The 27,956-nt window shown below is 40.8% G+C and overlaps 1 protein-coding gene across 4 annotated transcripts in view; it reads right to left on the bottom strand.

Moving 5' to 3' along the window:
- VPS13D (vacuolar protein sorting 13 homolog D) overlaps positions 1 to 27,956 on the bottom strand; it is a 98,959-nt gene that overhangs the window by 19,301 nt on the left and 51,702 nt on the right. For all 4 annotated transcript variants that reach the window (XM_033079338.1, XM_033079340.1, XM_033079339.1 and 1 more), the window contains 12 exons: positions 27,646 to 27,806; positions 27,197 to 27,305; positions 26,297 to 26,476; positions 25,920 to 26,036; positions 25,449 to 25,598; positions 25,151 to 25,300; positions 24,228 to 24,324; positions 22,546 to 22,694; positions 20,054 to 20,188; positions 19,548 to 19,715; positions 5,127 to 5,259; positions 3,142 to 3,337 (listed from right to left, as the gene is read on the bottom strand). In XM_033079338.1, the coding sequence (XP_032935229.1) occupies positions 3,142 to 3,337; positions 5,127 to 5,259; positions 19,548 to 19,715; positions 20,054 to 20,188; positions 22,546 to 22,694; positions 24,228 to 24,324; positions 25,151 to 25,300; positions 25,449 to 25,598; positions 25,920 to 26,036; positions 26,297 to 26,476; positions 27,197 to 27,305; positions 27,646 to 27,806 (1,745 nt within the window). The remainder of the gene's footprint in view (positions 1 to 3,141; positions 3,338 to 5,126; positions 5,260 to 19,547; positions 19,716 to 20,053; positions 20,189 to 22,545; positions 22,695 to 24,227; positions 24,325 to 25,150; positions 25,301 to 25,448; positions 25,599 to 25,919; positions 26,037 to 26,296; positions 26,477 to 27,196; positions 27,306 to 27,645; positions 27,807 to 27,956) is intronic.

The raw sequence follows: 27,956 nt of genomic DNA, 5'->3' as shown, positions 1-27,956 counted from the left end.
CCAAGAATAATCTTAAACTTGCACTGACCTGGCAGAAGCCTGAGAGAAAACCATAAATGCAGTTTCCTACACTACTTGTTAGGTTAGACACATATCTAAATATAAATGTTCTTTACTTGTGCTGCACCAGGATGTAAAACTCGTTTCTAGGCAAGAGCTCTCCAAGCATATCCAGAGACAGAACAGCTTTCCTGTTTTGAACTGGGCTTTAAAACTTTTGGCAGTATATGAAAAATATGGAAATAATCAGAACTGTTGTATGTGACACTGGATTACTTGGAACACATAAAACCCTCTCAATAAAGGTATCAAATAATAGGCATTAACTGTTTATAAATTAGATGTATGCTGCACTTTCACCAACTGCTTTATGGTCTCTTCTGCATTAAATTTAGAAGTAGTAGGGCATCTTTGTGATTAGGTAGTGAGTTTATTAGATTAGCCTTGAAAAGTCCAGCCTTAAAGTCAAATTTAAAAAATATTTTCTTGTCCTTTAAACCAATTACCTTTGAAACTACCCCCTTAAAGTCTAAAGCCATCACCAGTGCTGGTCTGGCTCCATGCTCCCAATACATGGTGTGTGCCAGCTGCAGGAGTTCCAACACAAATCAACACATTTCAAGACAAAAAAGACTCATGTCCATGTAGCCTGCTCACAGGAACACATGCTGCAGACTGTTCCATTCCATTCAAGAACTTTGCTGGAATTAGACTCCATCTTTCAGGAAAGCAAACAACCTCAATTAAAATTCTTCATCCCACTCAAACCTGATCCAATGGTTAAAGTCAAGCAGCTGAAATTCAGAGCTTTTTTTAATATTCAACCATGTAATTAGAGAATTGCAAGGGGCCTATAATTTACAGTTACATATCCTGCCATTTAAATGCAACTGCAATTAACTGGCTGAGTCAGCTCTGCAGCAGCACCAGGAACGTGCACAGGCTAAGGTCAAACAGCTCCTGTCACACTCATGAACTGAATCTTCAGGTGTTCAAACCTCACTGGAGATCAACTCCTGCCATGCATTTCCAGTCCCATCCATCAGGGAAGGTTGCTCTGGTGTGCTGAGCTTGGAGGAGCCTACAGGGCCCAGCAATCTCCAGGCAGAGCCAGCAGCTCAGGCTTGGAACGTTGCTGTGCTCCCATTCCAAACCACACATACTTGAGCAGTTACAAATGCGGCAGGGGAATAGCGGGACACGGCAGCCCAAAAACAGACAAACCCTTTGTGGTGTGGGGCTCTCTAAACCCCCAAAAGAGCCATTTGGCTCCTTCATTACATAAGCATGTAAAACCCACACACCAAACAAAACATGAATGCAAGGTTGCTTACAGATGGAGGTGGCATTTTGGTTCCACCCCTTCTCCCCCCTACAATATCTACATATTTTCAAGTACATTTGTTTAGCTAAAAAAAGTTTTGATCAGACTTTTGTGGACTGGAGAACTGTAGTAACTGAGTAACCTGAGAAAGGTTGGAACTTTTTTCCCATTTTTCTTTTCTTTCCTCTTGTAAAAGGTTGTTGGGACAGAAACCAGACAGACTGTGTGTAGACACTAAAATAATTTCACAGTGCTCATCCACGACAACAGGATTCCAAAATCCAGAGAAAGCAAAAACGTGGTTCAGCTCATCTGTCTTAACCTCTTCTCTTAACTGACAATTAACAAGGCAAAGAGAAATATTTCTCAAAGGAAGCCCAAGATCAGGTTGGCTGGAGATCTTCTTGCCCTTTCTCTCCCAGCTCCTGTCCAGTTTGGCAACTGTTGGTAACATCTACAGTGTACATGCTGTATCTCACAGAAGCACGTCAATACATGAATTTTAAGAATATGTGTTTCTTGAAACAAATTACAGTAGACACACAGCTCAACCAGAAATCCAGCTAACAGCACAGACAGGTGTGCTTCTCCCCACCTTTCCATAAATCAGTCAACCTGTAGAGTCACAAAATTAACACATGCACAAGTGAAACACTGAATTTTGTCAGGGATGCACTTAGGAGTTCTCAATTTTGTGCATGCAAATATACTTACTAAATTTCAAGCCTTGACCTCTTGGTTTTACAAATCAGGGTAAGGCCCAAATATGTAAGACACACAGGTACAAAGTTCCATTTTCAGAATAAAGCCCACCTAGGGTCATTCCTCAGGCTTCCTGCACCTCACTCACACTTCATCAAACTTACTGTTCACTGAAACCCTGATGTAGACCCTTCAGAATTCCAAGAGTGGCATAATAAAACAGGAAATGGAAAAGCCAAATAGGAAGACAAAGCAAGTAGAAAACCCAACATTTTTCAAACATTTTTCTCCAAGTTTTCTGACAAGAAAACCTCCTTACGGTGTTTTTTCACTTCTTCAGCACACAGGTCTCATGTACATCTTGGCATAGTAATACAAAGGAAATTCTTGGCCACAAAGAGCATAGACTCTTCTGTTTCAGAACTTGGTCCTTTCCTTCTGCCACACTCACAGTCCCTCTGTCACACCACAGTTTGAAACTGAGGTTTCAAGCATTAAGTGCTAATGAACACTTATTTATTTTAAGCAAAACCATCATTACTTTGCTGAACCCACACTACACCAGTCACTGACCACAGGAAGAAGCCAAAGCATCTGTCCTGATGTTCTGACACCTCCCAGGCACAGGAGGATGAGCACACACATGTAAGGGCACACAGCCACTACCTTTCATAACTGAGAGCTTGGCACAAAATAAAAATTAAAACACAGTAACACTATTTTGATGACAGAACTCTTCAAATCTTTTAAGAGCTGTTTTTCTACAATGAAGTGGAAGCTGAAGGTAGAGCAGGGAGAACTCCTTCATTTCAACTGTGTGAGTGGTAGAAGTTTAATCTTGCTACATATAGCCTTTCTAAAAATGATGTTTCATCTAATGGTGTAAATTAATCATTCCTATTTTATGCTACAGCTTTTCCAGGCAAATTTCCCTCTTGTCAGAGTATCAACAAATGCCATCTATTAAACAAAAAGCAAATGGAACGAAATGGGCTGCTAACAGCTCATGTTAACTTTGATTTGCCTGAGGAAAGAGAATCAGTTCAGAAGTTGCAGCAGGCATTAATGGACAGTTTTGCAGTAATATTGATTAGGAACACCAAGTGGTGGCTGACCTGGGGCTGCTCAGGGTCGCTGTGTCCCTCACTGCCTGCGCGGTTTCCGACGCGAAATCCAGCGCTCCCGCCACGGGTTTGGTGACAGTGCCCACCAGCCCCTTGCCCAGGCCAGAGATGAAACCACTGACCCCTCCTTCCGTCTTCACACCTTCCACTGTCGACGTTATGACACTTGTCAACCCTCCAATGATACCTGGCAAAGACAAGAGCAGCAGAAAAGTCCAAAATTACTGGCTCTAGAACTCACAGAATCTCACCCACCTGATGTTACTGCTCTAGAACTTACAGAACCTACAGAACCCACCTGATGCTCTCTGCCTACATGGTTTATTGTGTATTTAATTTAATATGTAAACTTTCAAACTTAATTACATTAACAAATAATTATACTTTGGATATGCAGTCTACATTAAATATGTGTATATAAATGTATTTCTATACAGGTTCATTTCCAGCTGCACTTACTCCAGGAGTCCTCATCTATTGCACAGGTTAAGTGCTTACTTAGGATGTGACAAAATTTGATCACCATAAAAGCTGGTATAATTTAAGACAAAAACCAACAGAGTGCATTTCTCCACTGGACAAAGTCAATTATTTTAAACTGGCACTTTAAGTGTCTTTGAAGTAGTTTAAGTGACTTTAACTGTGGTGCTGCCCACAGATTTTTGTGCACATTTCCCTTCCTGAGAACCTCAGTGCTCTGAAAAATCAAGCACCTACTGAGGTTTCAAAAGACTTGGAACAGTTCACATTGGAGATTTCACATATCCATGATTAAAACATCAGTTTCTAGTGCCCTGGCTCCAGCACTCACCTGCCCAGCTTCCACCAGCCAAGGGCTCCTCTGAGGTCTGTAACTCAAGCACAGACCAGGCAGATCTAAACTGCTAAACTCAAGAAGTATCCAGTATTTAAATCTCTCCTCTTGAGCAACTATAGTTTATGATTAAATCCTGTCTGTTGAAATGTAGTAATTAGCAGTTCCTTTATTTTTTCAAAAAATTGAATGGGAAGCATTTAAAAATGCCACAGACTTAGGACTAAAACAGTCACACTAATTAATAGTACAACACAGTGAAGTGCTTTTACAATGGACTTTTCAGCAAAGATTCACATATTTTGGACTTCCTGTGCTTCTACCAATTTATGGCAGACTGTTCAGCACACTGGTGTGAGAGGAACCTTCCATGATTCATTTCACACCTACAGTGTCTCTGTATGACCAAAGCAAAAAGACTTTTCTCAGCACAGAAAAGATCTTCTTTTAGTGAAAGCCAAATCAGCTTTGCACAGGCTGCAACAGTTACACTGTGAGAATAACATTTAAACAAACTGAGCCAAGATGATGCAAAATATAAATATTTGATTTAAACTTGGCTTGTATTGATTTAACCTTCTTCAACAGATAAATCATGAACTAAATCGATGTGAAGCTCTGGCCAAATTAAAACTATTCCACTACCCTTTACACAAATAAATGTCTCTAGTTCTTAGTACACTGAAAAAAACCCACAAAATAACCCAACTGGTAAAATGTAACTTTAAACTGATGCACTGATTCCAAGAAACTCAGGTTTCTGGAACTAAAAGCAAACATAAGAAAGCTACAACCCAGCCATACTAATTTTTTTTTTATGTCTAGCCCTCAAAAAAACTGTTTGTGTGGGTATTTCATGCGTCTACAAAGACATTGATGTTTTGGATGAACTTTCCTTGTCATTTTCATTTTAGTTTGCAAAAAAAGCTTTTACTTACAGTTACATGTGAAAAAGCCTGATTATTAAATGTAGTTTCTATTGACTTGAAAACCAAGCAATGCCCCTACCCTGACCTGCCAGCACTGAAATTGAAGCATAAAGCCTCTGACAGCTCCACTGCCCAGGCTTCCAGCAAACACCCAGCACTAACACCCACTGCTCTGTGCACTGTGCTCATCCCTCTGGAGAGAGAAATGAGTTAAAATTACAGCTAAGGGTTACCATGTGCAAGTCCCTGGATTCCAGCCACAAGGTGCTCTCCACTGGTTGCAGCGTGGTACTGGATGTACTCCCGCTCTGACTGGTGCCTGTGATCCATGGTCTTCCCCAAACCATCCGACAAAGTCCCAGCAAACTGCAAGAGAAGACCTCTTCTGTTATTGGAAGAACAAATTGTTTCTTCTAAGTAGATTCACTGCAGAAAATTCCTAGATTCTACTAGTGAAATGCACATTTATACAACTCATTTTGATACATAATAGAATCTGTCCAATCCTTCTGCCATGGAGAAAGCACAGAACTACACTAACACATGCACCTGGAATCCTCAGGTGACAAGGAGGTGCCTCAACTACTGTGGCCAAGCCAAAACAAATCAAGTCTGCAAAAAACGTACCAAAAGCAATGCCCATGATCCAACTGCAACCCCTTAAAAGCTAAAAGGAATGTTATTTGGATATAAAGCTTTTCCTCTGCAAAGATTTGTGCAAAGCTTTGAGGCAAATAAAGTCATTAAACTACGTTTTTAAGAGCTAATTAAATTCTTTTCAATAATTCAGGGTAGAAGTGGATGCGTTGTAGAAGGAGTGAGAGTCAGCACAATGTGGGGAGATCCCTGACAGGATCCACAGCTGGGCTGGGAAGTATTGCCCTGGTTTAAAGGACAGGTGTCTGTCAAGGAAGACAGGAATCTCCTCGGAATGGAAAATGTAAACCCCTTCCCTCCAAATTATTACAACTTCAAAATAATGGAAAATATATGGGATTTTACTAGTATTTCCATGTCTCAGAAGACAAACAAACAGCAATGAGAGCAGAGCCCCAAGCCCAGCCCTGGCTGGGACCTTCCCCTCGCTGCAGTTCCGGGCACAGCCAGCAGGGGCGCTGCTGGCTCCCGGCCGGGCAGGGCAGGGCGATGATTCCCCCGCGCCTGCAGGGGGCGCTGTGGCGCGGGCTCGGCCGCCGCTGCACACGGCAATGGCGGCTGGGCCTGGAGAGAGAGAGAGAGACGGGGATTTCCTTCACAAACTCGAGCCCCTGCTCACGGCAATGGAGAGAGAGAGAGACGGGGATTTCCTTCACAAACTCGAGCCCCTACACACAGCAATGGAGAGAGAGAGAGACGGGGATTTCCTTCACAAACTCGAGCCCCTGCTCACGGCAATGGAAAGAGAGAGAGACGGGGATTTCCTTCACAAACTCGAGTCTCTGCTCACGGCAACGGAGAGAGAGAGAGAGACGGGGATTTCCTTCACAAACCCGAGCCTCTGCACACGGCAATGGCGGCGCAGCTGACGGGACAGAGAGAAAAGGGGCTCCTGCTGCAAACTCACGGGGGCAGCTGGGCCTGGTGCCCCTCTGGATGGCAAAATGGACTGCAGCAGGAACCTCGGAGCAGCAGCTGGAACGGCAGGGGCAGGCACACTGCAGGTGGCAAACACAGTGTAGCAGAAACCCCATAGCAGGCACTGCAGAGGTTGGGCAGACACAGGATGTCGAGTTAAAGTATAACGAGAAACCCAAAGCAGCAGCAGAAAACCAGCACGGCTGGGCAGTGGCAGCTGGCCTCCCACAACCAGCCCCTCCCTCAGAGGGGCTCGGGGTCCCAGGCTCTTCCCCTGAGACACCTGAGCAGATGGTGAGAGCCTTTTCCAGTGGGCTCGGGTGTTGATGAGGTTCCAGTTCAATGGCTGCTCCTACAAGCAAAGCTTCACCCACAGCAGGAGAAGAAGTAAAAGACACAACTCCATGGTGGTGGTGAATTCTCCCTGCAGCAACCACAGCCCAGCCAGCTCCCCTCTGATCCAAGAGCGAGTGAGGAGCTGAGCCCAGCTCAGCCAAAATCTCATGGGATCTCTGCCCTTCCCAAGAGGAAGCCCCCTCAGCTAAGAGGGCAGCCAGCTGCACCCTTCTCCCTCCACCTCATCCCAGCACATCTTCTGTCTCTCTAATATCATCATTATCATCATTAACAAATGCGAGAAAATTCCCTGAGAGAAATAAAAGAAAAGAAAAAATCCTAACCTCCAGCAAATATCCACAGGTACCAAACCAAAAGCTCAGGGGGAACCCTGAGTGTGGAGCAATGTGAGTCCATACCTTGGAAAGTGTGGGGGAGGACTGGAAACATGCTCATGGATGAAAGGGAACATTATATCCAAACAGGATTTGTTCTGAGAAATCTGACCATTGATGTGTGTGAGTCAATGAAAAAGCACCAAATAAAAATGATCTATTGTGATCTGCTGACCTTTAGCCTGATGTAATCAGATAGAAACCAGAAGCTTGATGGAAGGAGGGAGGCAAGAAAAGGAGACAGAAAACCTGAAAGCTTGCCTTGTATTCTTGTATTATTAGAGAAAAGGACTCCTAGAAGGAATTTTCCTGAAATACTTTCCAAAAACGATCTGATTTTTTATTGTGGGCAGTTGGACACCTCCTGTACCACCCTTAACTACTATCAGCATTCGTATCTCCTTTCAAGAAATGAACAAACTTCATCCCCTCTCCACCCTTGTGGAGCAAAAGATCATTTAAAGCTTTGACATGTCTTTGACTGGGGCAGGGGAATGTACCAGGTGTCACAGGAACGTCAGAGACACTCAGGGTGCTGAAGTTCCCAGTGTCCTGCATGACCACAGCTCTTCCAGTACCAGGACTTCATTGTGTAAGGACCAGCCTATGTCTCATGGATCATCTCCTCTGCACCCACAGCAGCTACAGTAAAACCCCTCCATGGCTCAGGTGTGCACAAGAGGACAACTGAGACCTGCTGTGAAACCTGGATACACTGAAGATTAAAAAAGAATTGGACAAACAGTTCACTTATGGGCCCAGGACCATGATGAAGTTCCTCTCCTTTTTCTGCCATTTCTTCCAAGGCTGTGTTTCTTTTTCACTAATGACACAATGTCCTGCTTTGAAACACTCCTTTTCAGCTTACAGACAAACCAGTCCAGTGGCTCCAATTATCTAAACAAGGAGATTTTAACAACAGGGATGAAAATGAAATCCCATGACCTTTCTTGTGACTTGATCATATGGAGACTAAACAGAGCATAGGGATCATGGACTGAGTTACTTCTGACCTTGTTGTGAACTTAATGTAGACGTTATTTAAAAAAAAAAATAGCCTAGAAATACAAACCAACCTGAAGCTATCTATCAACCACATTAAAAGTTAGGGGTTTTTCTGGAAAAATACTTTGCTTATGAGCACTAGAGTAGTTGCTATAAAAACTGAAAGGCTCAACAGGTCTTCAAAATTCAAACCTCATTACAGAATCTCTCAAGACCTGAAAATGATTTTTCAATCACACATTTTGGAAGTTACAGCAGTCCATGACTGCACAATCAGCCAGAAGGAATAAACCAATTTATTGATGAGAACTGGTCATCTCTCTTTAAAGCTTTCCCCCCACCCTGCACCCACACCTTCCAGCTCCAATACCTCAGCTCTTCCTGGGAACACAATCCAGTTTTTCCTCAAATATCCCTTCCTCTGTGACACAAAATCTGACACCTAATTGTCAACAGCAATCCTGGTTTTGTGTAGACAGAATTTTAATGCAACAGTGTATTTTTCTTAATAAGAAGGAAAAAGAAAAAAATCCCATGCACATAGTTTAAAAGTCAAACTCCATTAGCTGTAAACCCAAAGTTAAACAGGGACATTTTTGTTTGTGTTATTTAGAAAATAGCACTGAATTACAGCCATAAGCAAAACAATTTAAGGATTTTAATGCACCAAACATACCATGAAATGTTTCCATTTTGCCCTGACTCTGGTGACAAAAGCTGAACTCAGCACAAGTTACATGAACTTCATGTTGAATTACTTTTTGAAGTGGTTCCTCTTCCCCCCTCCCCTGAGTTTCCCGGCCTCATTTAATAAAGACTGAAGCCAAACTTTTGTCACCATCTGCACCATTTGTACCCAAACCAAGGGGTTTGCTCAGTGAGCACAGTGAGTGGGTCCCTCCTGAGCCATTTCCAGCTGGGACCAGCCCCTCCTTGCTCTGCTGCAGAGTTTGCCAATTAGAGGTGAAATGGCAGGGAAGATAAAACAGGGGATGTTCCACAGGCATTAGCAAGTGATGGGAAGGGCTGCTGGGCAATGGGGCAGCTCACCCTTTCTGTGTGAGGTTTAGACTTGTATTTGAATAAAGATTCAGACTTTCTGTGTGAGGTTTAGATTCAAACTGTGGTGTCAGAGCTACCCTGATTCCTGAACCACACTACAGCCATCCTTATCACCCACTACAGACAGCACCACCTGAGTGAATTACCTGCTGGGGATCACAACTTGACACTTCTTTTTAACTTTTCTGTGCACCTCAGAAATACCCTGAAATGGTTTCTCAAGTCTGTTTCAGCTAATAGGATTGTATCCACTTATACACTAAGGAAATTAAACATTTCTAACATAAAAACCCCACAACTAGCCAAACACTTGCACAACACCTCCTGCCCAGTCTGTCTAGGTTATAATCATTGTATTGAAGTTCCTCAGCCATTACCTCAGGATCAAAAACCCAAGCAAGCATTAGAAATTTAAGCAGTTTAAGTCCAACTTAAACTCTGAAGGGAGATTGGAAGAAGCTGAAGCACAAAAGCAGACTTGCCTTTCCCCCCTAAGTGTCTGGCTTTTAGATGTCTCCTTTGGGGAGTGCAGAATCAGCTGCTGAGGCTGAGGTTTTGAGACTCGTGAAAGAGCAGAGATGGTGCCTTATTGAGCTGTTAACCCGGTCACACAGCAAATAGGCTCCAGATAAACAAAGGTGACACCAAAAGTGCGACCCACCCTTGTCTTCCTCAGCTTTTGTTAATAAGGTGTGACCTGATAACTTCAAAGCCTACTCAAGACCATGTAAATGCCAACATAACTAAACACAACAGTCTGTGGGACAAACATGAAACTAATCAAGGGACTTGTAAAAAACAGCTCCCTTTTTTCTACCCTAATTTTCATAATGAGTTCTTTGTCTACTTGCTGATGAAATAAAGAAATCAGTCACTTGGTCTTTTATCTCTGCGTTTTTCCCATTTCAGACATCCTTTGCCCTGAAACAGAACTGCAACACAATACATTAGTTTCAGCTAAGGGAGTTACCTGCTTCCAGACCAAAAGGCTCTGGATGAAACCAGTCTGCACAATGCTCATGCAGAAATGAGTATTTTACTTGTCAACCTGGCCTCTCCAAACAGAGGGCAATAGGAGCCTTCCAGTCTACTGATTAAAAGCTCTGTCATTTCAGGTACTTAAAATATTTCAACTTATCATCAGTATTGTTTAATGCTTTGCCATATCCATTTTGCCAGGACAGAAAGAGAACCCCTCCAAAAAGCCCCAGGCAGCTGAGCATTCGTCCAGCTTCATTCACAAGACACCCTCTGCCTCCTCTCAACCTAGATGGTTGTTCCTGCATCTTCCTTCTACAGAAGGACACAGATCTTTTCTTCCAGGCCTACACTCTAATGACACTTGGATCGCTGGTTTTGGTCCACATCAGTTCGTGTATGATATGAAGCTACTGCCTGGTAATGTACTGCAAACAGAAAACATCCCCACTGCACCCCAGCCCACCTGATGTAACATCAACTCATCCTCCTGAAATATGACATTTCCCTCCAAATCCCAGGAGGAAATTATGCTAATTATGGAAATTATTGCACACTATCTTTGAACAACATGCTAACCACCCTCACCCCTGCACAATCATTGAAGATGTCACTGCACTTCTGCCAGCCCAGGGCATGCTGGGCTCAGCCTTCTCCTCCTCCTCAAGTAAATCAATGATTCATCATTTCTTGTCTTACATTTACCCAGTGTCAACAATCAATACTAGTTATTCACCAAATCTGCAAAAGCAGATGAAATACTATCTGTACAAGAAACTGATCTATTCATGTTTTGGGTTATTTTGTCTTTTGTTTTTCTTTTTAAAGGCATAATAATTAAGGAAGTTTTACCACAAAAGCCTCTTACCACTGACTACATATCCCTTGCTGTTTCAAGCAATAAAAGAAAAACAAAAACACCCATATACAGTGTTTGTGAACCAAAGCTGGTGCCAAACAATTCAGGCTTATGGGGCACAAAAAGAATTCAAAGCAAATGAAAATTCAACTTTGGACTGCTTGTTCCCTCTAAGCCAGATGCATGAAGCACACAGCATGGAAATAAGGTTTAAGTAATCTTTTAAAGTCTTTTTAAGCTCTTGGCACTGCTTGGTTCTCTAAGGACATCCCAAAAGGATAAATACACAATTATGATCTGAGTCCAAACATTCCATTGTAATTCTAGCACCGGAGAATGGTACATCTACAAATATTTTTGACTGAGCAAAGCAGAACATTCCAAGACGGAATGTTAAGGGAGAAAGTGATGAAATTAAATATAGATCACTTAAAACTTCTGTGCAAACCTCAGAGTGAACTGTGCTTAAATCAGAAATCAGGGTTTATTTGGTTCTCATCTTTGCTTTGCAGAACTCAGAAAGGAGTTCAGTCCTTCATGGTCAATTGCATTGCAGCAGCAGCATTAAAAATCACCTTTATTTTCTATAACTCTACAACCTGATAAAGGTATTTTAGAGGAAGCCAATTTTTATGCTGATGTCCGTCAGTAAATTACAGCAGTTACAAATCAAGCATTTGCCTATGGAGGCAAAAATCCTCAGAGTGTACATAACCCAGGCTAAGGAGACATATATACATGCTGTTAGGATTTGTGGATCCTCAAATCTTGTTGCTATCCTTTGGAAAGTGCAAAAATCAAAAAGCCCTGTCAGAGTCTTAGATATACACAAGGACTGGGTGCAGTGGGACAGATAAAGTTGCTCAGTAAATTCTGCAGCCTAAGTCTCCCCACTTTTATTGCCATGTCTCAGGATTGATATGTAATGTAATTCTGTGACTTACCATAAAAATAACTTTTAGAGCAGTTTCATTGCTCACCAGTACACACATTGTTATAGTGTGAAAGCAGTATATATTTAATTTTACAAACTGGCCATCAGCAGGCACAGACAACAAACACAGCTTCCTTCCTATCTCTGTGGTCATGGTGTGCATACTGGGACTAAAAAGTGAAATGCTTTTATTTGGAAACATAACAGGTGTTTGTTTGTCAGCTTTCAAAGGCCTACTGGTCTGAAGCTCAAAATACTTTTTACTTTTTTTCCCCAAAATACTTTTACCATGTCTTTGGTCAGTCTCTCAAGAATTACCTGGGGCATTTTAGCAGGCAAGACTGTGAATTCAGTTAAATTCATATACTCCAGACTTTTACACTTTCCTTTACACATCAAGACAGATCAAGTCAACTCTCTGATCCAGTCCTAACCAGAAAAGACAGTTCAGGCTGAGCCCCCAAGGCATTTCTAACCCAGCCAAGCTGCGCAGAGAGAAACGAGCCCTGGCACTCTGAACAGCACCGACACACTCTTAATTTAGAAAATACCAAATCAGCAAAAAGCGATAATCAGCTTCTCATTTTCAGAGCAACATCAACTTTGACCCTGCCCAAATTTCCGACAGCCAGGAGGAGCCGGCTTTTCCCACCGAACAAACGCGTTCCTCGAGATTCCCCGCAGCACTCCCCCAGCCCTATTTATGTCATATGCCCCAAGTAAAGGAGCTTTAATTAGCTCACATCCCATCGTTAGCCCAGCTTCCTAATGCATGCTGACAAGGGCTGGCGGCCGCGGGGAGCCCTGGTGAGAGCTGGAGCAGCCTGATTAGCCGGGTGTCCCGGGGGATGCCGTGGCCCAGCAGCGGGGTCGCTTCCCCCGGGAGCGCCCGCGGAGCCGCAGCAGCAGGTGCCCGCTGGCAGCAGTTTGGTGTTCCAGGGCTCAATGAGTGAGTGATCCCGGCAGGAACCGCCGGCTGTTTGCACAGACACACAAGGCAGTCAAAAGTCCACAGCGTGAACTTGGAATGACCCCAATTGCGGAGTCACTGGCGGGTTCATCTGGAGGACAACTGGGCTTTATTAAACAACTAATACTCTTAACAGATAATTCCCCTCCCCCCAGCCTTAACTCTTACCAAGCCTGAAGGTCTTCATGTTTGTTTATTTTTTTGGGGAATGGAATTATTTGCACTCCTCTACCCCCCTCCTTAAAGCCCTCAATATACTGAAAAACAGAGAAAAAGCCTGAAGAAATCCAGTACTTTGAGTTAATAGGTAACAACAGAGTATTCAGAGAGGCCACATTAGGTTTGGTTTTAACATGATCTTTACCAGCTCTCTTGATTTTGATTTCCAAAAGCATTTCCATCTGTACTAACTTGCAGCACTTAGGCTCTTTCCAGACAATTTCTTTCTCTGCCATGACCACCTGCGACCACACCTGGGATCTGAAAGAACCTCCTGTTTAAAAACTAACAGGCTTTCCATGTTCTGTTAGGTATTCTGAAGGAAAGCCCATTCAAGCACATTAATTGGACCTGCCATCATGTGTGTGTGTAAACAGTGAACAACTCTGAGCTGTTTGGATCTCCTGGTACAGCTTGGCCTTCTCCCCTGGACATACAAACATATTTTCACTCCTCAGGGATGCACAGCTAAGGAACTTCCAAGGTTAAGTCTGTACTATTTAACATTTTCTACTCAACTCTACAACTTTAAATACAGTAGGGAGGTGCAGTCAGCCATTTATCAAGAATGGAAGGATGAATTTCAAACCCATTTTTTCTCCTTCAGATGCCAATGGGGATATATGGGATAGATGTGCCTGTCCACCTGACATGTAACCACTTAAAAACTGCAGGTTAAAAATAAATTCCATTTAATCAATGATAAATGCTTATTTCCAGTGTCACAGATTATGACTTGGCAACTCTTTGCATACCTCATTTTAAATTCTCCTTTGCTCACTGGATTCTCCAATGAGTCAGCAAAACAGGAACAATGTGTTTTATTTTACAGGAAAATCAGCTGGTAAACCCCTTCAAAATGAAGCTCTAGAGCAGGTGTAAAACTTAAAGCTCTCTAAATCTTTTTTTTTCAATTGTCAAATGGTCACCTGTACATTCCTCTACCAGCTGTGCATCTCCATGTGTGCAGTTGCTGCATTGTCACAGGATTCTCATTGTCAGCTGAGCAATTTCTCCTGGGTAAGGCTCATTCAAAGCTGCCACCCATGTGTCACTCTGCTTTTGAATGGGGTACATTCAGGACATTACGTTACATCAAACCAGTTCTTCCCACAGAATATATCTGGGTATGGGTAGATTGACCATTTCTGTTCCATCTACCCATACCCAATTCTCCACATAAAAATACACTGGAGTAAAGTGTGTTCACTTTGTGCAAGAAGCTTTGTAAAAGAAAGGCTGAATTTAAACCAAATTGAGAAGAAAACTTTTAACCTAGATGCTGGCCACACACGTTTTATCCCATGGTACAAATGAAAACCAGGAAGAATAAAATAATACTTCAAACTGCTCAAAGATGATATTTTATCCCAAAACCTCTTTCAAAGATACTAATTACAGATACCAGATGTTCTGCACATTAAAACTAACACTTTCCATGGCTTCTGATTGCCACTAATTGGTCATAAAACTTGCTGTCTTTTCAAACCAGCAGGAAATGGGGAAATGGCCTCATCTGTAATGTTCCTCCAGTACTCAACATTTCTGCCTGGGAATTTCAATTCCTTTCCACCTCATAATCTGCACATTTTGATACAGATTCTCACTGCTCTTGTGAACCTGCACAAGCTGTGGATATCTGTGGATGAAATGCAAATTAAACAAAGGTAATCTGCAGTGTCACCTGGACAGGCTGCAGGAGCCTCTACACTACACTGGGAAAGAGAAAGATTACACTGAAGAAAACACAGAAAAAGCTGCATTTGATCCAAACTGTATGTATCACTTTTGGAATAGAAAGAATTATGGTAAAAGCTGCTAAATTACAGTACTTCAGTACCTCAACTACCCTTTATAAGGGATGACTGCCAGCTTTCCTGAAGGAAAACCTGAATTCTAACCTGTAAGGCTGCCCAGAAAGATGATGTATTCCAGCCTTCCTCACCTTTATCCTGTGAGACTGACAGAAACACATTCTGCTCCTAGGAGTTACGGAGAAGAGCCAGGAATCAAACAAACATCATGAAAATATAGAGTGGCAGGAACACTCAGCAAACTTAGAACCCAAACACCACCATGACCTTTCTACAGCATCATTTGATGATTCTATTTAAGATTCTTCTGAGGAAAACACCACCACGTATTTATTTCTCAGGCTTAACATAGAAAGGTTTTTGTGAGAAGTTCCCTGACACCAAGATATGATTTTATGTTCTGCTACTTCCTTGGCATTTTGAGCTAATGTTGCCAGAGCTGAACTGCAGTTATTCCAAAGATGGGAGAATGGCAGTTGTTCTTGCTTCAGGTTGGTACCAAAGAGGAGTGGTTGGTTAAATGAAGTAAGAAACTTCAAACAAAAGGGAACCATCAGCTTTGTTTTAGAAACCTTTCTGTCCATTTTTGGGTAGAGCCTGCTCAAACTGTATCTTCCTTCTGTGCTCTGCTACAGCCACTTTTCATTGTATTTACTGCCAGCTTTGTTAAAGTTAACATTCATGCAATTAAACATTTGTTCAAGATTTGTTTTTAAATAATCCCGTTATTACTTCCTCTTTATTTTCCATTCAGTTATCTTTATCTTCCTGTCATTGCCAACCACTTGAGATTCTGCTTTGATTTATCTTACAAGGAGGGTTAAAACTCCCCTCTCCCTTTGTGTTGCTTTCATGCTCCTTTTCTACAAATGCCTCTAGGCCAAACACTCACCTGGAGCATCCTTACTAGTCCTGAAGTTTTCTTACCTGGTTCTAACACCTCAACTCTTTTCCTCTCTCTGTTAAGTACCAAGCACCTCTGCCATCAGCCTGAACTCAGTTGAAATAAATAGATGGAGTGAAAGTCCAGGGCAGAAAGGTTCATTAGCTATAAAAGAAAGCAGACACTCAAAGACAGTTTGCTGCAACTCCACTCTAGGGAAGTTTTGGTGTCTCAGGTGCCTGCTTCTGGAAGGAAGCCTGTCTCCCTGTGTGATTCCCAAAAACCTAACAGGGAAATGCAGCTGTGACTAATGGTTTACCTTTCCTTAAGAAGCCTAATTAAACTGGAAACTTCAAGGTTCAATATGAAAACTAAGCTCTTTCATGAAGTTCATTAAATTGTTTTTCTCAAGAGGAAGGGAAGTACAGACCAATTATTTCCATCCTTTATCCTAACCTCAGTCATAACAGCTACACCACTATGTGCTCATAATTCCTAAAAGATAAGAGAACTCATGGTAGAGGTAGAAAGAAATCAGACACATTAAATACAGTATTGACTAGCTGTGAATCTTTTCAATCCTATGTCAGCACAACACCTATTTGCCAGCAATAGATACAACCACACTTTTCAATTTGGGGAACACAAGCTACAGAACAGTTTTGTTCAGCTGCTAATTCAGTGTTCAATATTAATTTCTAATTGAAACATCTGAAACAGGAACAATTTAGGGTTTAGTTCTATCATGCCTAACAGGGGAAATAAAAAAAGTATGGATGCAAAGAATGTGAGACATTTCTACGCATATGGCAACTATAGAAGGCTCCATTCAGAGGGAATGAAATTCCCTCTGGTGTCTATATTTAGGATCAAAGAACTTTTTAAAATACAGAACTTGGAATCTCTAAGGGATAAAAACTACAAAACTGTCTGTAGTGAACTTTATTTAACCTAAGGGTTTGTGCCAATTTAAATACACTGCAGCTCTGCACTTGAAAGAAGGCATTACCCACTGCGTGCTCTGAAATGCATGGAAAAGCCATTACAGGGATAATCAGCACAACTATAAAATAGAAAAGCAATAAAATGACAAAACCAGATACAACTCCTATAGCTTACTTCTCGATTCAGTTGAACAGTGTTACTTTTAAAGCCATGATTACAGTATTACTCTTTGTTTATCTATCTACTCACACCTTAATAGCTAACTCATCTTAAAATCTAGGACAGATTTTTATTTTAAGACACTTCATAAGTCAGGTAGTCAAACAACAAAATGGAGATTTTTCCCAGCCCTCAGTGCCTGTGCAGGTCACAGGCTCCTCTAGTTTTGGCTGCTTTAGTTACCAGATCCACAGACTAAGCTGCAAAGACAAGAGCCCTCTGTGGCACAGCTGAATCAGGGGAAAATTTATGCAGTGAAAATATACTTTAAAATACCTTCCCAGAGCACCAACAGCAAGATGAAAGTGACCTATTGTTTCAGTTTTGTTTCTCTTGACTAACTCAAATTGTTTTTTCTCTCCACATAATTTTCTTTACTAATACTTCACATATCCTAGACACACTCATAAGACAAACACAGGGTAGTACAGAAAGTAAAAGACAGATTTCTGTGTTTACCATGAACATAACACATCCCCAACTATACTTGAAATGCCAATTTTTTAATTTGATGGACATTCCTGGCTTTGTTTTTGAGCAGATTTAAATGCCTGAAAGCAATGTAACACACAAGGAAGAATTCAACCTGACTATTTCAGCCTTTTTTATCATTTTATCATTGTTTTCTATGGAGCAGAATTAAGATTCAACCTTTGGAAGGAGGATTCATCAAGGAGCTCCACAGTGTACTACTAAACCTTTTAAATTATGGATTTCTCTCCTTGTTCCAAAAGGACAAATACATAAACCATATAAAAAGCTTTGAAAAGGGAACTGTGTGGGACTTGCATCACAGAGACATTTCTGATAATATCAAGCAGAAAGAAAAAAAATATCTAGGAAGACTAATAAATAGTACATGGGGTGATTTTCAAAGGTATAAATGGGAAGCAGGCCCTCAGCTCCTGTTGAATTTTGAAAAGAGTTCAGCATCCAACTGCCCTTCTGCCTTTGAAAATCTTCCTTCACACACCCCTTGGTTACAAATGACTCCAAAGTTCAAAGAATGACCTTGCCCTTGTGGGAAACAGAGGAAGGCTCGTGCCTTTTAAAGGAAGATTTATGAGACTGTTGGTGCAGATGTGACTGAGATGAGGAAACAACACTTTATAGAAAGGAAGCTCTAAAGAAACATACTCTATTGGGTGGAGTGGATGGGTCACCAGAGACTACAACCACGAGGACAAAACATGGACACAAGTACTCATTTGCACACAGATACAGCTGCCTCCCAGGAGCTCAGCAAGTCTTCTACCAGACTGCTGGAATTTGAAGTGCTGAGAATTAGAGCATCATCTACTTGGAGATTCATGCAGGAATATCAACATCAATATATCAATATCAATATATCAATACCAGTGTTTTGTTTGAATTTCTTGAAACTCTGCAAAATAGGCTAATGCTAAAAACCCAGTCTCTGGGTCAGATCCAGCTCTGCATTTGGTGATGGATTAGATTTGATGATGTTAGTCTTGAGCTCTCTGTAATTACACAGACTCAGCATTTCACATCTCCTGAATTACCTTTTTTCACTAAGGAGGGGAAAAAGCAGATTTCCATGTATACAAATTGTTCAAGGATGAACCTTGACAATACACATACACAAAGTTACAGATTAGGAAAATGGTAATAATACAAAGTAAAGAATTTCACAAAACCAAACTTACCAACACATCCTTGTGTAAAAAAAAGCATTACTGCAGTTGTACCCATGAAGGGGTTCATGCTGACACACCATGTATGTAATAAAACATTTCAGGAACATATGTTTGCTAAGTATCAAGTACAGCATCAACCATGATCCAAACTGCTTCCTATTTCTGACTCCTGCCTCAGATCATCCCTCTCTTGGGTTCTAAACACAGTTATTTTCACTATAACTGAATTCCATCAGCTGTTATCAGGAAGGACAAAAGAATGTTCACCATGCAGAGACTCTGGAATTAAACTACAGATAAATACAAAGCAATTTGGAAATTCCTTAGTTTGCTGCTATGTGGCACAAACCCCCCCAAACCTCAAGTGTCAGCTATTTACATTAGCTTAATCACTTCTCAAAAATAACAGCTAACAACTCCTGTTATACTAAATAACCCCTTCAATACTCCACCTTTCTCTAGTGCTCTCTCCATGCAGATCATGTATACATAATCTAGGTATACATAATTTAACACAGCTTTGTTCATGTAAGAGCAAATTATTTCCCACTTTGGTTAGCTGTTAATTCAAGTTGCAAGTATCTACAGCAATAAGAGGGCTTTGAGTGGTCCATTGACTCCTGTTTCTGGCATCCCTGGGATGTACAGAAAGGATTTAAGAAAAACAAAATCTACACTTCAAATACCATTTTTACAAAACAAACAGGACATAAAGCAATTTAAGCATGGTTAATAGTTCTGTTTGACTTCTTGCCTATTTTTTGCTTATAGTTATAGCAAACTTGAATATCACAATTTTTACCTTTGCAGCAGAGTTTGATACTCCATGAGTGACATTTCTGATGAGACCACCCACATTGCCATACTTTATAAGTCCACTAACACCTTCTGAAACATCATTCAGTAGACCCATAGGGTTGCCAAGGAAATCCACAGAACCTAGAATCCTTGCTGCCTGACTCAGCAGCTCCTGTAAAATCAAGAGGAAGAATGAAGTATTGATCACATTAACATCAGCAAGGCTGATGGGAAAGAAAAAAAAAACATCCCATCCACAACAAAAGTTTATGCCAACCCAGGTAGGTTTACTAGAGAAACCAACACACAAATACCAGTAAAATTAATAAGAGTTTCATCTTAAAATGCAGTGTATTCTTAGAATTCTTCCAGGATGCTACTTCTCCATACACCAAAGAAGTAACACAGCACTAACACTTCACAGTCAGGAAGGAGTTCCCACATCCTCAGTGGAGAACTCAACCAAGAGAAGTTCAACCTTTGCCACAACACCATCTCCATCACACTGACCTCCTGGAAGTGTTTCAGAATGTCATTAATGATGAACTCCTGAGTTTCATACGGATGGACCCGAGTGAAAGGATCCAGATTGATCACAGCATCTTCAAACCGGATCAGAGGGAAGCCCAGCGTGCTTTTCAACGCCTGAGGAAATCAAAGATATTGCCATTGTAATTCTTCTCTCTGCTTCTCCTTCACAGCATCCTTTAAATGGTAACAAACCAACATTCTCTGAAGCTGCTGGAGTTCCCTACCACTGCAGTGTGGACACTTTGGTAACAGAGAGCAGTCACCCACAAACCCTCTAATCCTAAGCATTGATAATTTCTTAGCACTGCATTTCTTCAGTAACTCAGGAGTCACTAAGTTCCCAGTGCAATTTGTTTCCCACACTTGATAGGAATATTTCAAACCAAAATGTGTCTAAGATTCCATATACAACTCTGCTATATTGTTCTAATGTTCAATTAAACTCTAACCCTAAATGAATTTCCTTGACAAAACTGGCTATTTTCCACCCTGCTGAACTTCTGTGAAGGGATTAAGTGTCAGGATGAGCTAGAATAACATACATAATTTCCTGTAAGCCTGAGGCTCATTTATGTGGTCTAAAGAAATTCTTTAAACTAGCTTTTCCCATTATTTTTCAAGGAAGAAAACAAAGACTGTAATTAGCTCATAGGCCATCTGTACTTTGTACAATTTATACATTAAAAAACACATTTAAGGTGGACAAGCTATACATCTAAATACAGATAGCTGTAAAGAAAATAATTTTGAAAAAAATATAAGAAAACTAATTTTTTAAGACAGAAAGAGGTTCCTTCTTCTTCAGGTCTTGATAATAGCATCTGCACTCTCACCAACATCAACTCTGAAGAAGGCAAGAAGCTTCACACTGATGTTTTATCTTTACACATTAATCACCAAAGTTGCCTGGTATAAAGAACACGAGTTTTTGTGCCATCTGCAGGCAATTATGGCAAGTTACAGGTCTGAGTTAAGTTTGCAAGTAAGAAAAGAGCTATTTATTTTTTCAGTAAATGGATGACCAACCAGAGTAGTCCTCATTATTCACTTGGGTAGGAAGTAATTTCCTGTTTAACTATCAGATATTATATGAGGCAACTTTGTTAATACTGGTACCTAATAAAAATAATCTGTCTACACCAAATTACCAGACAGCCATGTCCAAGCCAGAAACATTAGAGGTAGTTAGAAAAACTTCCACAAAGGCTCTACTGTGATTATTCTCTCCCTCCTACCCTGAACTCTCCTGTGCTACAGAACTGAATTGAACTCTTTCTGTGAAAGTCAATATACAGAATATGCAGGGACTGTTAACATTATGGGGAAAAATGTATATGCCAAGTTTTCTCTTGGGAACACTGCTGGCAGCTGCTAAGATGGATCCATGTGCAATCCCATCCCAAGGGTGGTAGGAAATCCAAACAGAACAGTGCACAGTGCTGGGTTCTTAAAGGCACTCACCACTAGCTCTGCTCCCTCAGTCTGCATTTCAGCTAATGGAATTACAAGGGTTCTCATGTTGAAGCTGAAGTGCAACTGCATACTCAGGACACTGCTGCCATTACTTAGCAGTAAGGAATATCACAGCTAAGGGATATTGTAGCTAGGAATATCACAGCCAAGGAATATCCCAACTAGCTACTGAACTGCCCTTGGCACAGTAAAAAGAATACAATAATGTAGGACTGGGGATCTTCTGGATCATTTTGGTAAGACTCCATGACAGACATTCATTACACAACACTAAACTTCTTTAGAAGCTTGCTCATCATGATGTCCTTCACATCAAGGACAAAAAAGCCCAGTTGGTGTCTCAGTTTTGGTTTTTTGAAAAGGCAGCAGCTCAGTTCCTCCACAATGGGGAGGGCTTTTTATGGTTTGGTTGATTGGTTTTGTTTCAACTCTCCCACCTTAGAGGGGAGTAATTGCACTAACTCAGAGAGAAGTGAAGGATTTCTGACTGAAATGTTAAATTAATCATTTTTGAAGTGGCTGATTTGATTGCTGCCACTTTATTGCATCAGGAAGGTCCTAACACATGATTTGGGAACACTGGATGAGATTATGTTTTGGCCATAATCTGGAATCCCTGGTTCTCTTACCAGCTGTGCCAGATTTATGACCATATGAAAACCACCAGACTTCCCACCTATTTTAAGTTCATACCCAATCTCAGTTCACTTTAATTTTTTACTACATTGCACAGTGCTCATGCAAATTCTCCAGTTCCAATGAAATAACATTTTTGGGATGAAAACACTCAGAGTTGTCCTTCATTTCTGTTCTCTAAGTTGAATAACTTCTTATTTTATGATAGTAATTTCCTTTAAGCTCTTTACACTTCCATTATTGTAACTAAGGTCCTTTGTAGAACAGTGAGTCATTAGGTCCAGCTGGCTGTGCTTCTAGTGAAATTACAAAAATGAAGGACTGTTACAGAAGAGACTGGAAATTATGCTAATTAAATGTACCTTGAGATCCAAAGGGAGCTTCTTGGAAGTGAAGACACTCAACTTGATTTGAGGCACACTGATTTTCAGATTTTCAAAGTAGTATCGCTTTTGTCCTCCGCCTTGTTCAACAACATTCTCATGGAGGTTTTCATCATATGTTTCAACCTCTGCATCCAGACAAAACACAGGAATCAGAAGCAATTAAAGATAAATAAATATGGGGTTAGGAATGCACACTCTGTTAAGAGTTAACAATCCTCTGCACAAATAAAAAGTATGTGTGACCGCTGGTGTAGCCAGCACAATTACTCATGCCTTGTGACACGGAGTTGACCTCTGAGGCTCAAGAATTTTTGTCAGATCTCTCTGCATCTCTAAAAGCTGTTATTTGAGCTTTTAATCTCACTTCTAATTTCTCTTTATCAGCACACAGAAACAAGGAGACAACACATGACTATGCAATTTTCCTACTGTGCACTCATGCTCTTACAGAGTGTTTTCCTCCCTCTACTTTCTCTACAATTCCTTACACACTTAACTAGGAATATAATGTACAAAGCAAGCTTTCAAATATTCCCTACACAATGGACAGCATGCCTACATGGAAGACATCCAATAAATCAATTTACATGGAGAGTGACTCAAATTGGGCCGACATTAACAGGCTCATGTTATTTGTAAGAGCACCTGGGTGGTGTGAGGCAGCAGGGCAAAGACAAAATATGATCACATCTTATGAACAATAGAAAATGCTAAGTGTAAATGAGAAGATTATTTGTGTCTGAATCTAGGATGACATCAGCAGATAAACTACAAATAATGTACATTAAGTAAGGGGGAAAAAAGAGCAAAAGGAACAGGGTAAATCAGAACAAAGGGGAGATTAGTTGAAAGGCTAAGAGCAAAACTCAAAATTTTTACTTCTTCATCACCAGAGATCTAAGTTTGTAAGTCCTCTGTGAAATGCAGTACTGTTATTTTTCCAGAGACAATTCAGAGGATAGTGTGGATTAGCAAGCCAGAACTCTGGAGCATCACTTGTAGGCTTGGCCCCATTTGGAATCATGCCACCAAGAGTTCTTTTCCTGTGACAGTTATTATGTAACAGTACACAGGCTACTGCATAATAGAAGTGACTTTTTCAATTGCCACTCCAAAACAAACATTTCAGAAAGTTTCCAAAGCACAGATAAACACTAAAATAGGAGGATTAGAATAGCATCTATGAGATCAGAAGATTGAAAAGGTCTGTCTTGCCTCAGTGAATGAACAAAAACTTACATTACAATTAAAACCAGGGGTATGGATGCCACAACAAAGGTCAGACAAAATTTCCTTGCAGTGAAGCAAGAGGAAGTGCCCAAGGAACAAATTAACACAGATCCCACTTCTAGCCCTGGGTTAAATAAACAAACTAAACAAATCACTAAACAAAGTGGCTTGCTAAATGAATGACACAATTTCTTTCATCTCAGTTCAGATGAATACTGAACTCCTTCCAGAGACAGCCTGTACTTGGGCCATCACCTGAGCTCTGCAACAGGCACAACACCCATCAACAGCTGCACAGGGGCCACTGAGCCATTTCCAGCTCTGCTCCCACACAGCCAACAGTGTGCTGGTATTTTCTACTTATTTTATATCCAAAGATCACAATAGTTGTGTACTGGAAAACTGGGCTGTGCAATTTTATACCACACCTGATTCCGACTGGCCGTAGCCAAAGAAACTCAATAGCTTCAGAAGCAGCTTCTCCTCAATTTGAACTGTGAACTTTCGGGCAGTGATCATCAGATGCTACAGAGATAAACAAGTCTCAGTTTACAGCATTAACACCAGAAATATAATCCATGTCAGCTATTTAAAAGGACAACGTGTTCTATTTCAATGGAATATTTTCACTTTCATGGATTTGTAGCAAGACTCCCACCTTCAAAATGTCTTGGGTAGCTTTCTTCACTTCAAGTTATCTACAACTAGTGATGATGATTTCAGTTTTATGGAAGGCATTGTGCTTTATTACCTAATCCTAACACTTCAAAAATCTTAGCTGCATTTCCAACACTAAAATCAGCTGCTTTTCTACACAGAGTCAAAATACATGTGTGAAGATTCCAAGTGAGAAAGTAAATCTTGACAACCAACTCAGTTTTGCCCTCACAGTACATACCACAGTTGGTGGATAAATTTACAACCAACATTTCCAAACGGCTGCAGTGCACAGAACTGGGTTTATGCAGCAAGGTAACAGCTTATCAGAGAGAATTTATAACCTTGTACTCAACTCCTGAAGAGCAAAGCATAAATATTCTGGTTCACTGCACTACAGTTCTCAGGAGAGAATAACTGCCTGAAAAGTAAGGTCACAGACATGGACAGACAGGGGTCTGAACTGATTTGTCACATTTTTAAACACACTTACTACCCTGCTCATCACTGTGCTGTAGCTTTAAACACCATGAACATGAGAAAGTGGACACTGTGTCCTTTAAGCTTCAGAACTGATGCAACAAAGTGCATTTCACAAACCACCAAATTCAGATTACAAGTGAAAACTGAGAACAGGAAGGCTCATTTAAGCAAAGTAATATCTATGTTACACAAACAAAACATTGTGGTTTACCTTGTATATATCAGTCAGTGCATTTTTACTGGGAAATTTCATGGCATTGACTTGCACAGCAGGTCCAAGGTCCAGGGGCTCATTCTCACTTATCTTGGGTGTCAGGAAGAGCACAAAAGGCCGTGTGGTGCCAATAAGCTGGTTGTCCACCTACACAATGGACAGAAAACAGAATTGAAACTCCAGTGGTATTTAAGAATCAAAATCTCAGTCATAGCTATAAACATCTTTCAAAGCTACTATACTCAAAAAACTGAAGAAGACCCGTTAATAAATGAATTTCAAAAATGGCAAATACCTCTATATCTTGCACACTGAGCTCTAGCACCTGACTGGTTGAGAGCTGAGTGTAGTGGACATGAATTCTGGTGAGGCTTGCAAACACAAGCTCTTCAGGGACTTTGTTGACCAAAGACAATCCTATTCCACCTTCCAGTTTCACAAGCACCTGAGAAAAGAAGGGGAAAAAACCCACCAATAACAAACCAACACTGGAAAAACCTCTGATATCAAACACACATTTTTGCAAAGAAATTATTTTTTTAGCATTATTTCCAGAGAGACTGAGTAGCTCACTGACAATTAGTCCTAGAACCAAGAGGGTTAAGGCATATTAACCCAAATTCTAAGAATGAGAAGTTGTAGCAGGAAAATCGAAAGTTCATAACATAAGGTCATCATCAGGAGAGGTTACTGACAATCATTCCCCTCCTGAAATCTGGAAAGAAAAATAAAATAGAAAAGCCAAGTCCTAGTTGTCATGTCTTACTTCTAATTCCTGCTCTGTGTCTGGATTTTTGAACTTGCGCAGATCTTGCTCTGTAACTGGAAGTTCTTCTCCTTCACTGAATGAACGATCGTTTCTACGTTGGTTAAAATCAGTTATCTGAAAAAAAATATTGGAATGATCCCTTTCCTATATATAAATAACAGCTATGTTGTCCCACCTTAGCAAATTATCTTTTAAAAAAATTAAGGACAAGGAAAACTTTAGTAGTAACTACTCCTGGCTTATGATATTCCCATCCACTTCATGTCATTATAAAGGAAAATTTTCATAAGGATTAAAAGATGTAATACAGAAAAATAGTATTTCCAATAAAAGCACAGACTGGAACTAGACTCTGGTTAATGAAGGACTGCCACCTGCAGCACTCTAGTTGGCCCATCTCGGACGACTTTCACAGCCAGCACTCCTGAGCCAGGCCTCATCTTCTGGTTTGTGAACTGCTGTTCAGGTGGAACTGGCCCCAAAAGTTCAAGTGAGTTATCAGGACCTAGAACAACTTCAGCTCCATCGTGAAGACCCTGTATTCCTCCCTTTGCCTGGAGAAAGAAAAAAAGAGTAAGGAAAGAAAATTAAGTAATTACGTGACAGGTAAATATTTCAGCTAACTATTTACATATATTAATTTTAAAATGGTGTTTTACTTTCCTCTCCTTATTTGTCAGAACTAAAAGAAGAGGAATTCAGCAGCATTTTACTTGATATTACTGAAGTTTCTGCTAACTCATGTTTAATCAGTTGGCAGATAAATGAAACAGCCAAGATTGATAATTAAGTAATTGATAATTAGGTGGGTAATCGATAATTAAGTGGGAATTAAGTATTCCCACTGCACATTTAAAACTGAAGCTATCACATCATCAAGGGACATTGAAAAGTCCTTCCTGAAAAGTCTTCTAAAGTAATAGGAAGCTTTTTAAAAGATGAACCCTGGGCCTGTAGATGAGAATGTAAATCCTTACTGAGCCGACACCTAAAGACAGCCACAGAACCCTTTTGGTTGCTTCAAGTAGTAACTAAATAACAGAATGATCAATGCAATATCACAGTACTAACTAAAATACTCTTTATTTGAAATTATTTGAAATTAATAACGTTCAAACATAAACTTAAAACACAAGCTGCTTGCACAAGTTTGCCTTGCTCTGTATTCTGAACTTGCCTCAAAGCTTTCAGTTCACTTCAATACTAAACCCAAATGACTCTGTCATCCACACCAGCAACAAACAGAACAGGATCAACAGATGATCAGTACTGACCTGGACAACAAGGCCATGGATGCCACAGGTCAGCTTGCCATCCCTGAAGCTCCAGGTCTGGGTTGTGCTGCGCCGCTGGTCCGGCCGTCTCAGCATCAGGGGCTCGTACCTGCAGGGAACCCGAGCTCAGGGGCTGCACCTCACAACTTTTAATCTGCACTTGTGTTAATGCTGAACATTTATTTTGCCCTCAGTTCATTTTCCTAATCTCTCTTCTGAAGTGCTCTGTCAACATTCACCTGCTGCAAAGGCATCAGCCATGCTTTTACAAGTATTTCCAAGTCACACAGGTGATCGTGAGATGTTTTTTGTAAAACTAGATAAAATCCAGCTCTTTCACATGCCTTCAGAACAATGATTTCCATATTCAGAGAGTATCATATGAAGTATGTTTTGAAAGACCTTGTTAGAAACTCCCATCAGTGTCCTGAGGAACTGCATTTCAGTACCTGTTATCTGTGACAGCTGCCAGGCCTGCAATATCTAAAATCATACTGGAGTCCTCGGAGCGAGGGGAGGCTTTGTGGGGGTTATGAGGAACTGAAGAACCTTCATGGCAAAGCATTCCTGATTCTGTCATCCTCCAGAGCTGGGATCGCTTGCCTGGCTCCTGTTACACAAAAATTCAACATGTAAATACAGTACAGAGCAAGTGGTTTTGTTCTGTTTTGCTATCAGACTTTGAATTATAATTCCTGGAATGACTTGTATATATTTAACTTCACAATCCTGAATGAGAATTAGGAACTAGTTTGGATAA

Source organism: Catharus ustulatus, chromosome 24 (assembly GCF_009819885.2).
Source record: "Catharus ustulatus isolate bCatUst1 chromosome 24, bCatUst1.pri.v2, whole genome shotgun sequence".
NCBI lineage: Eukaryota > Metazoa > Chordata > Aves > Passeriformes > Turdidae > Catharus > Catharus ustulatus.
Note: the sequence above shows the minus strand (reverse complement) of the source record. Positions and strands in the feature narration are given on the sequence as shown.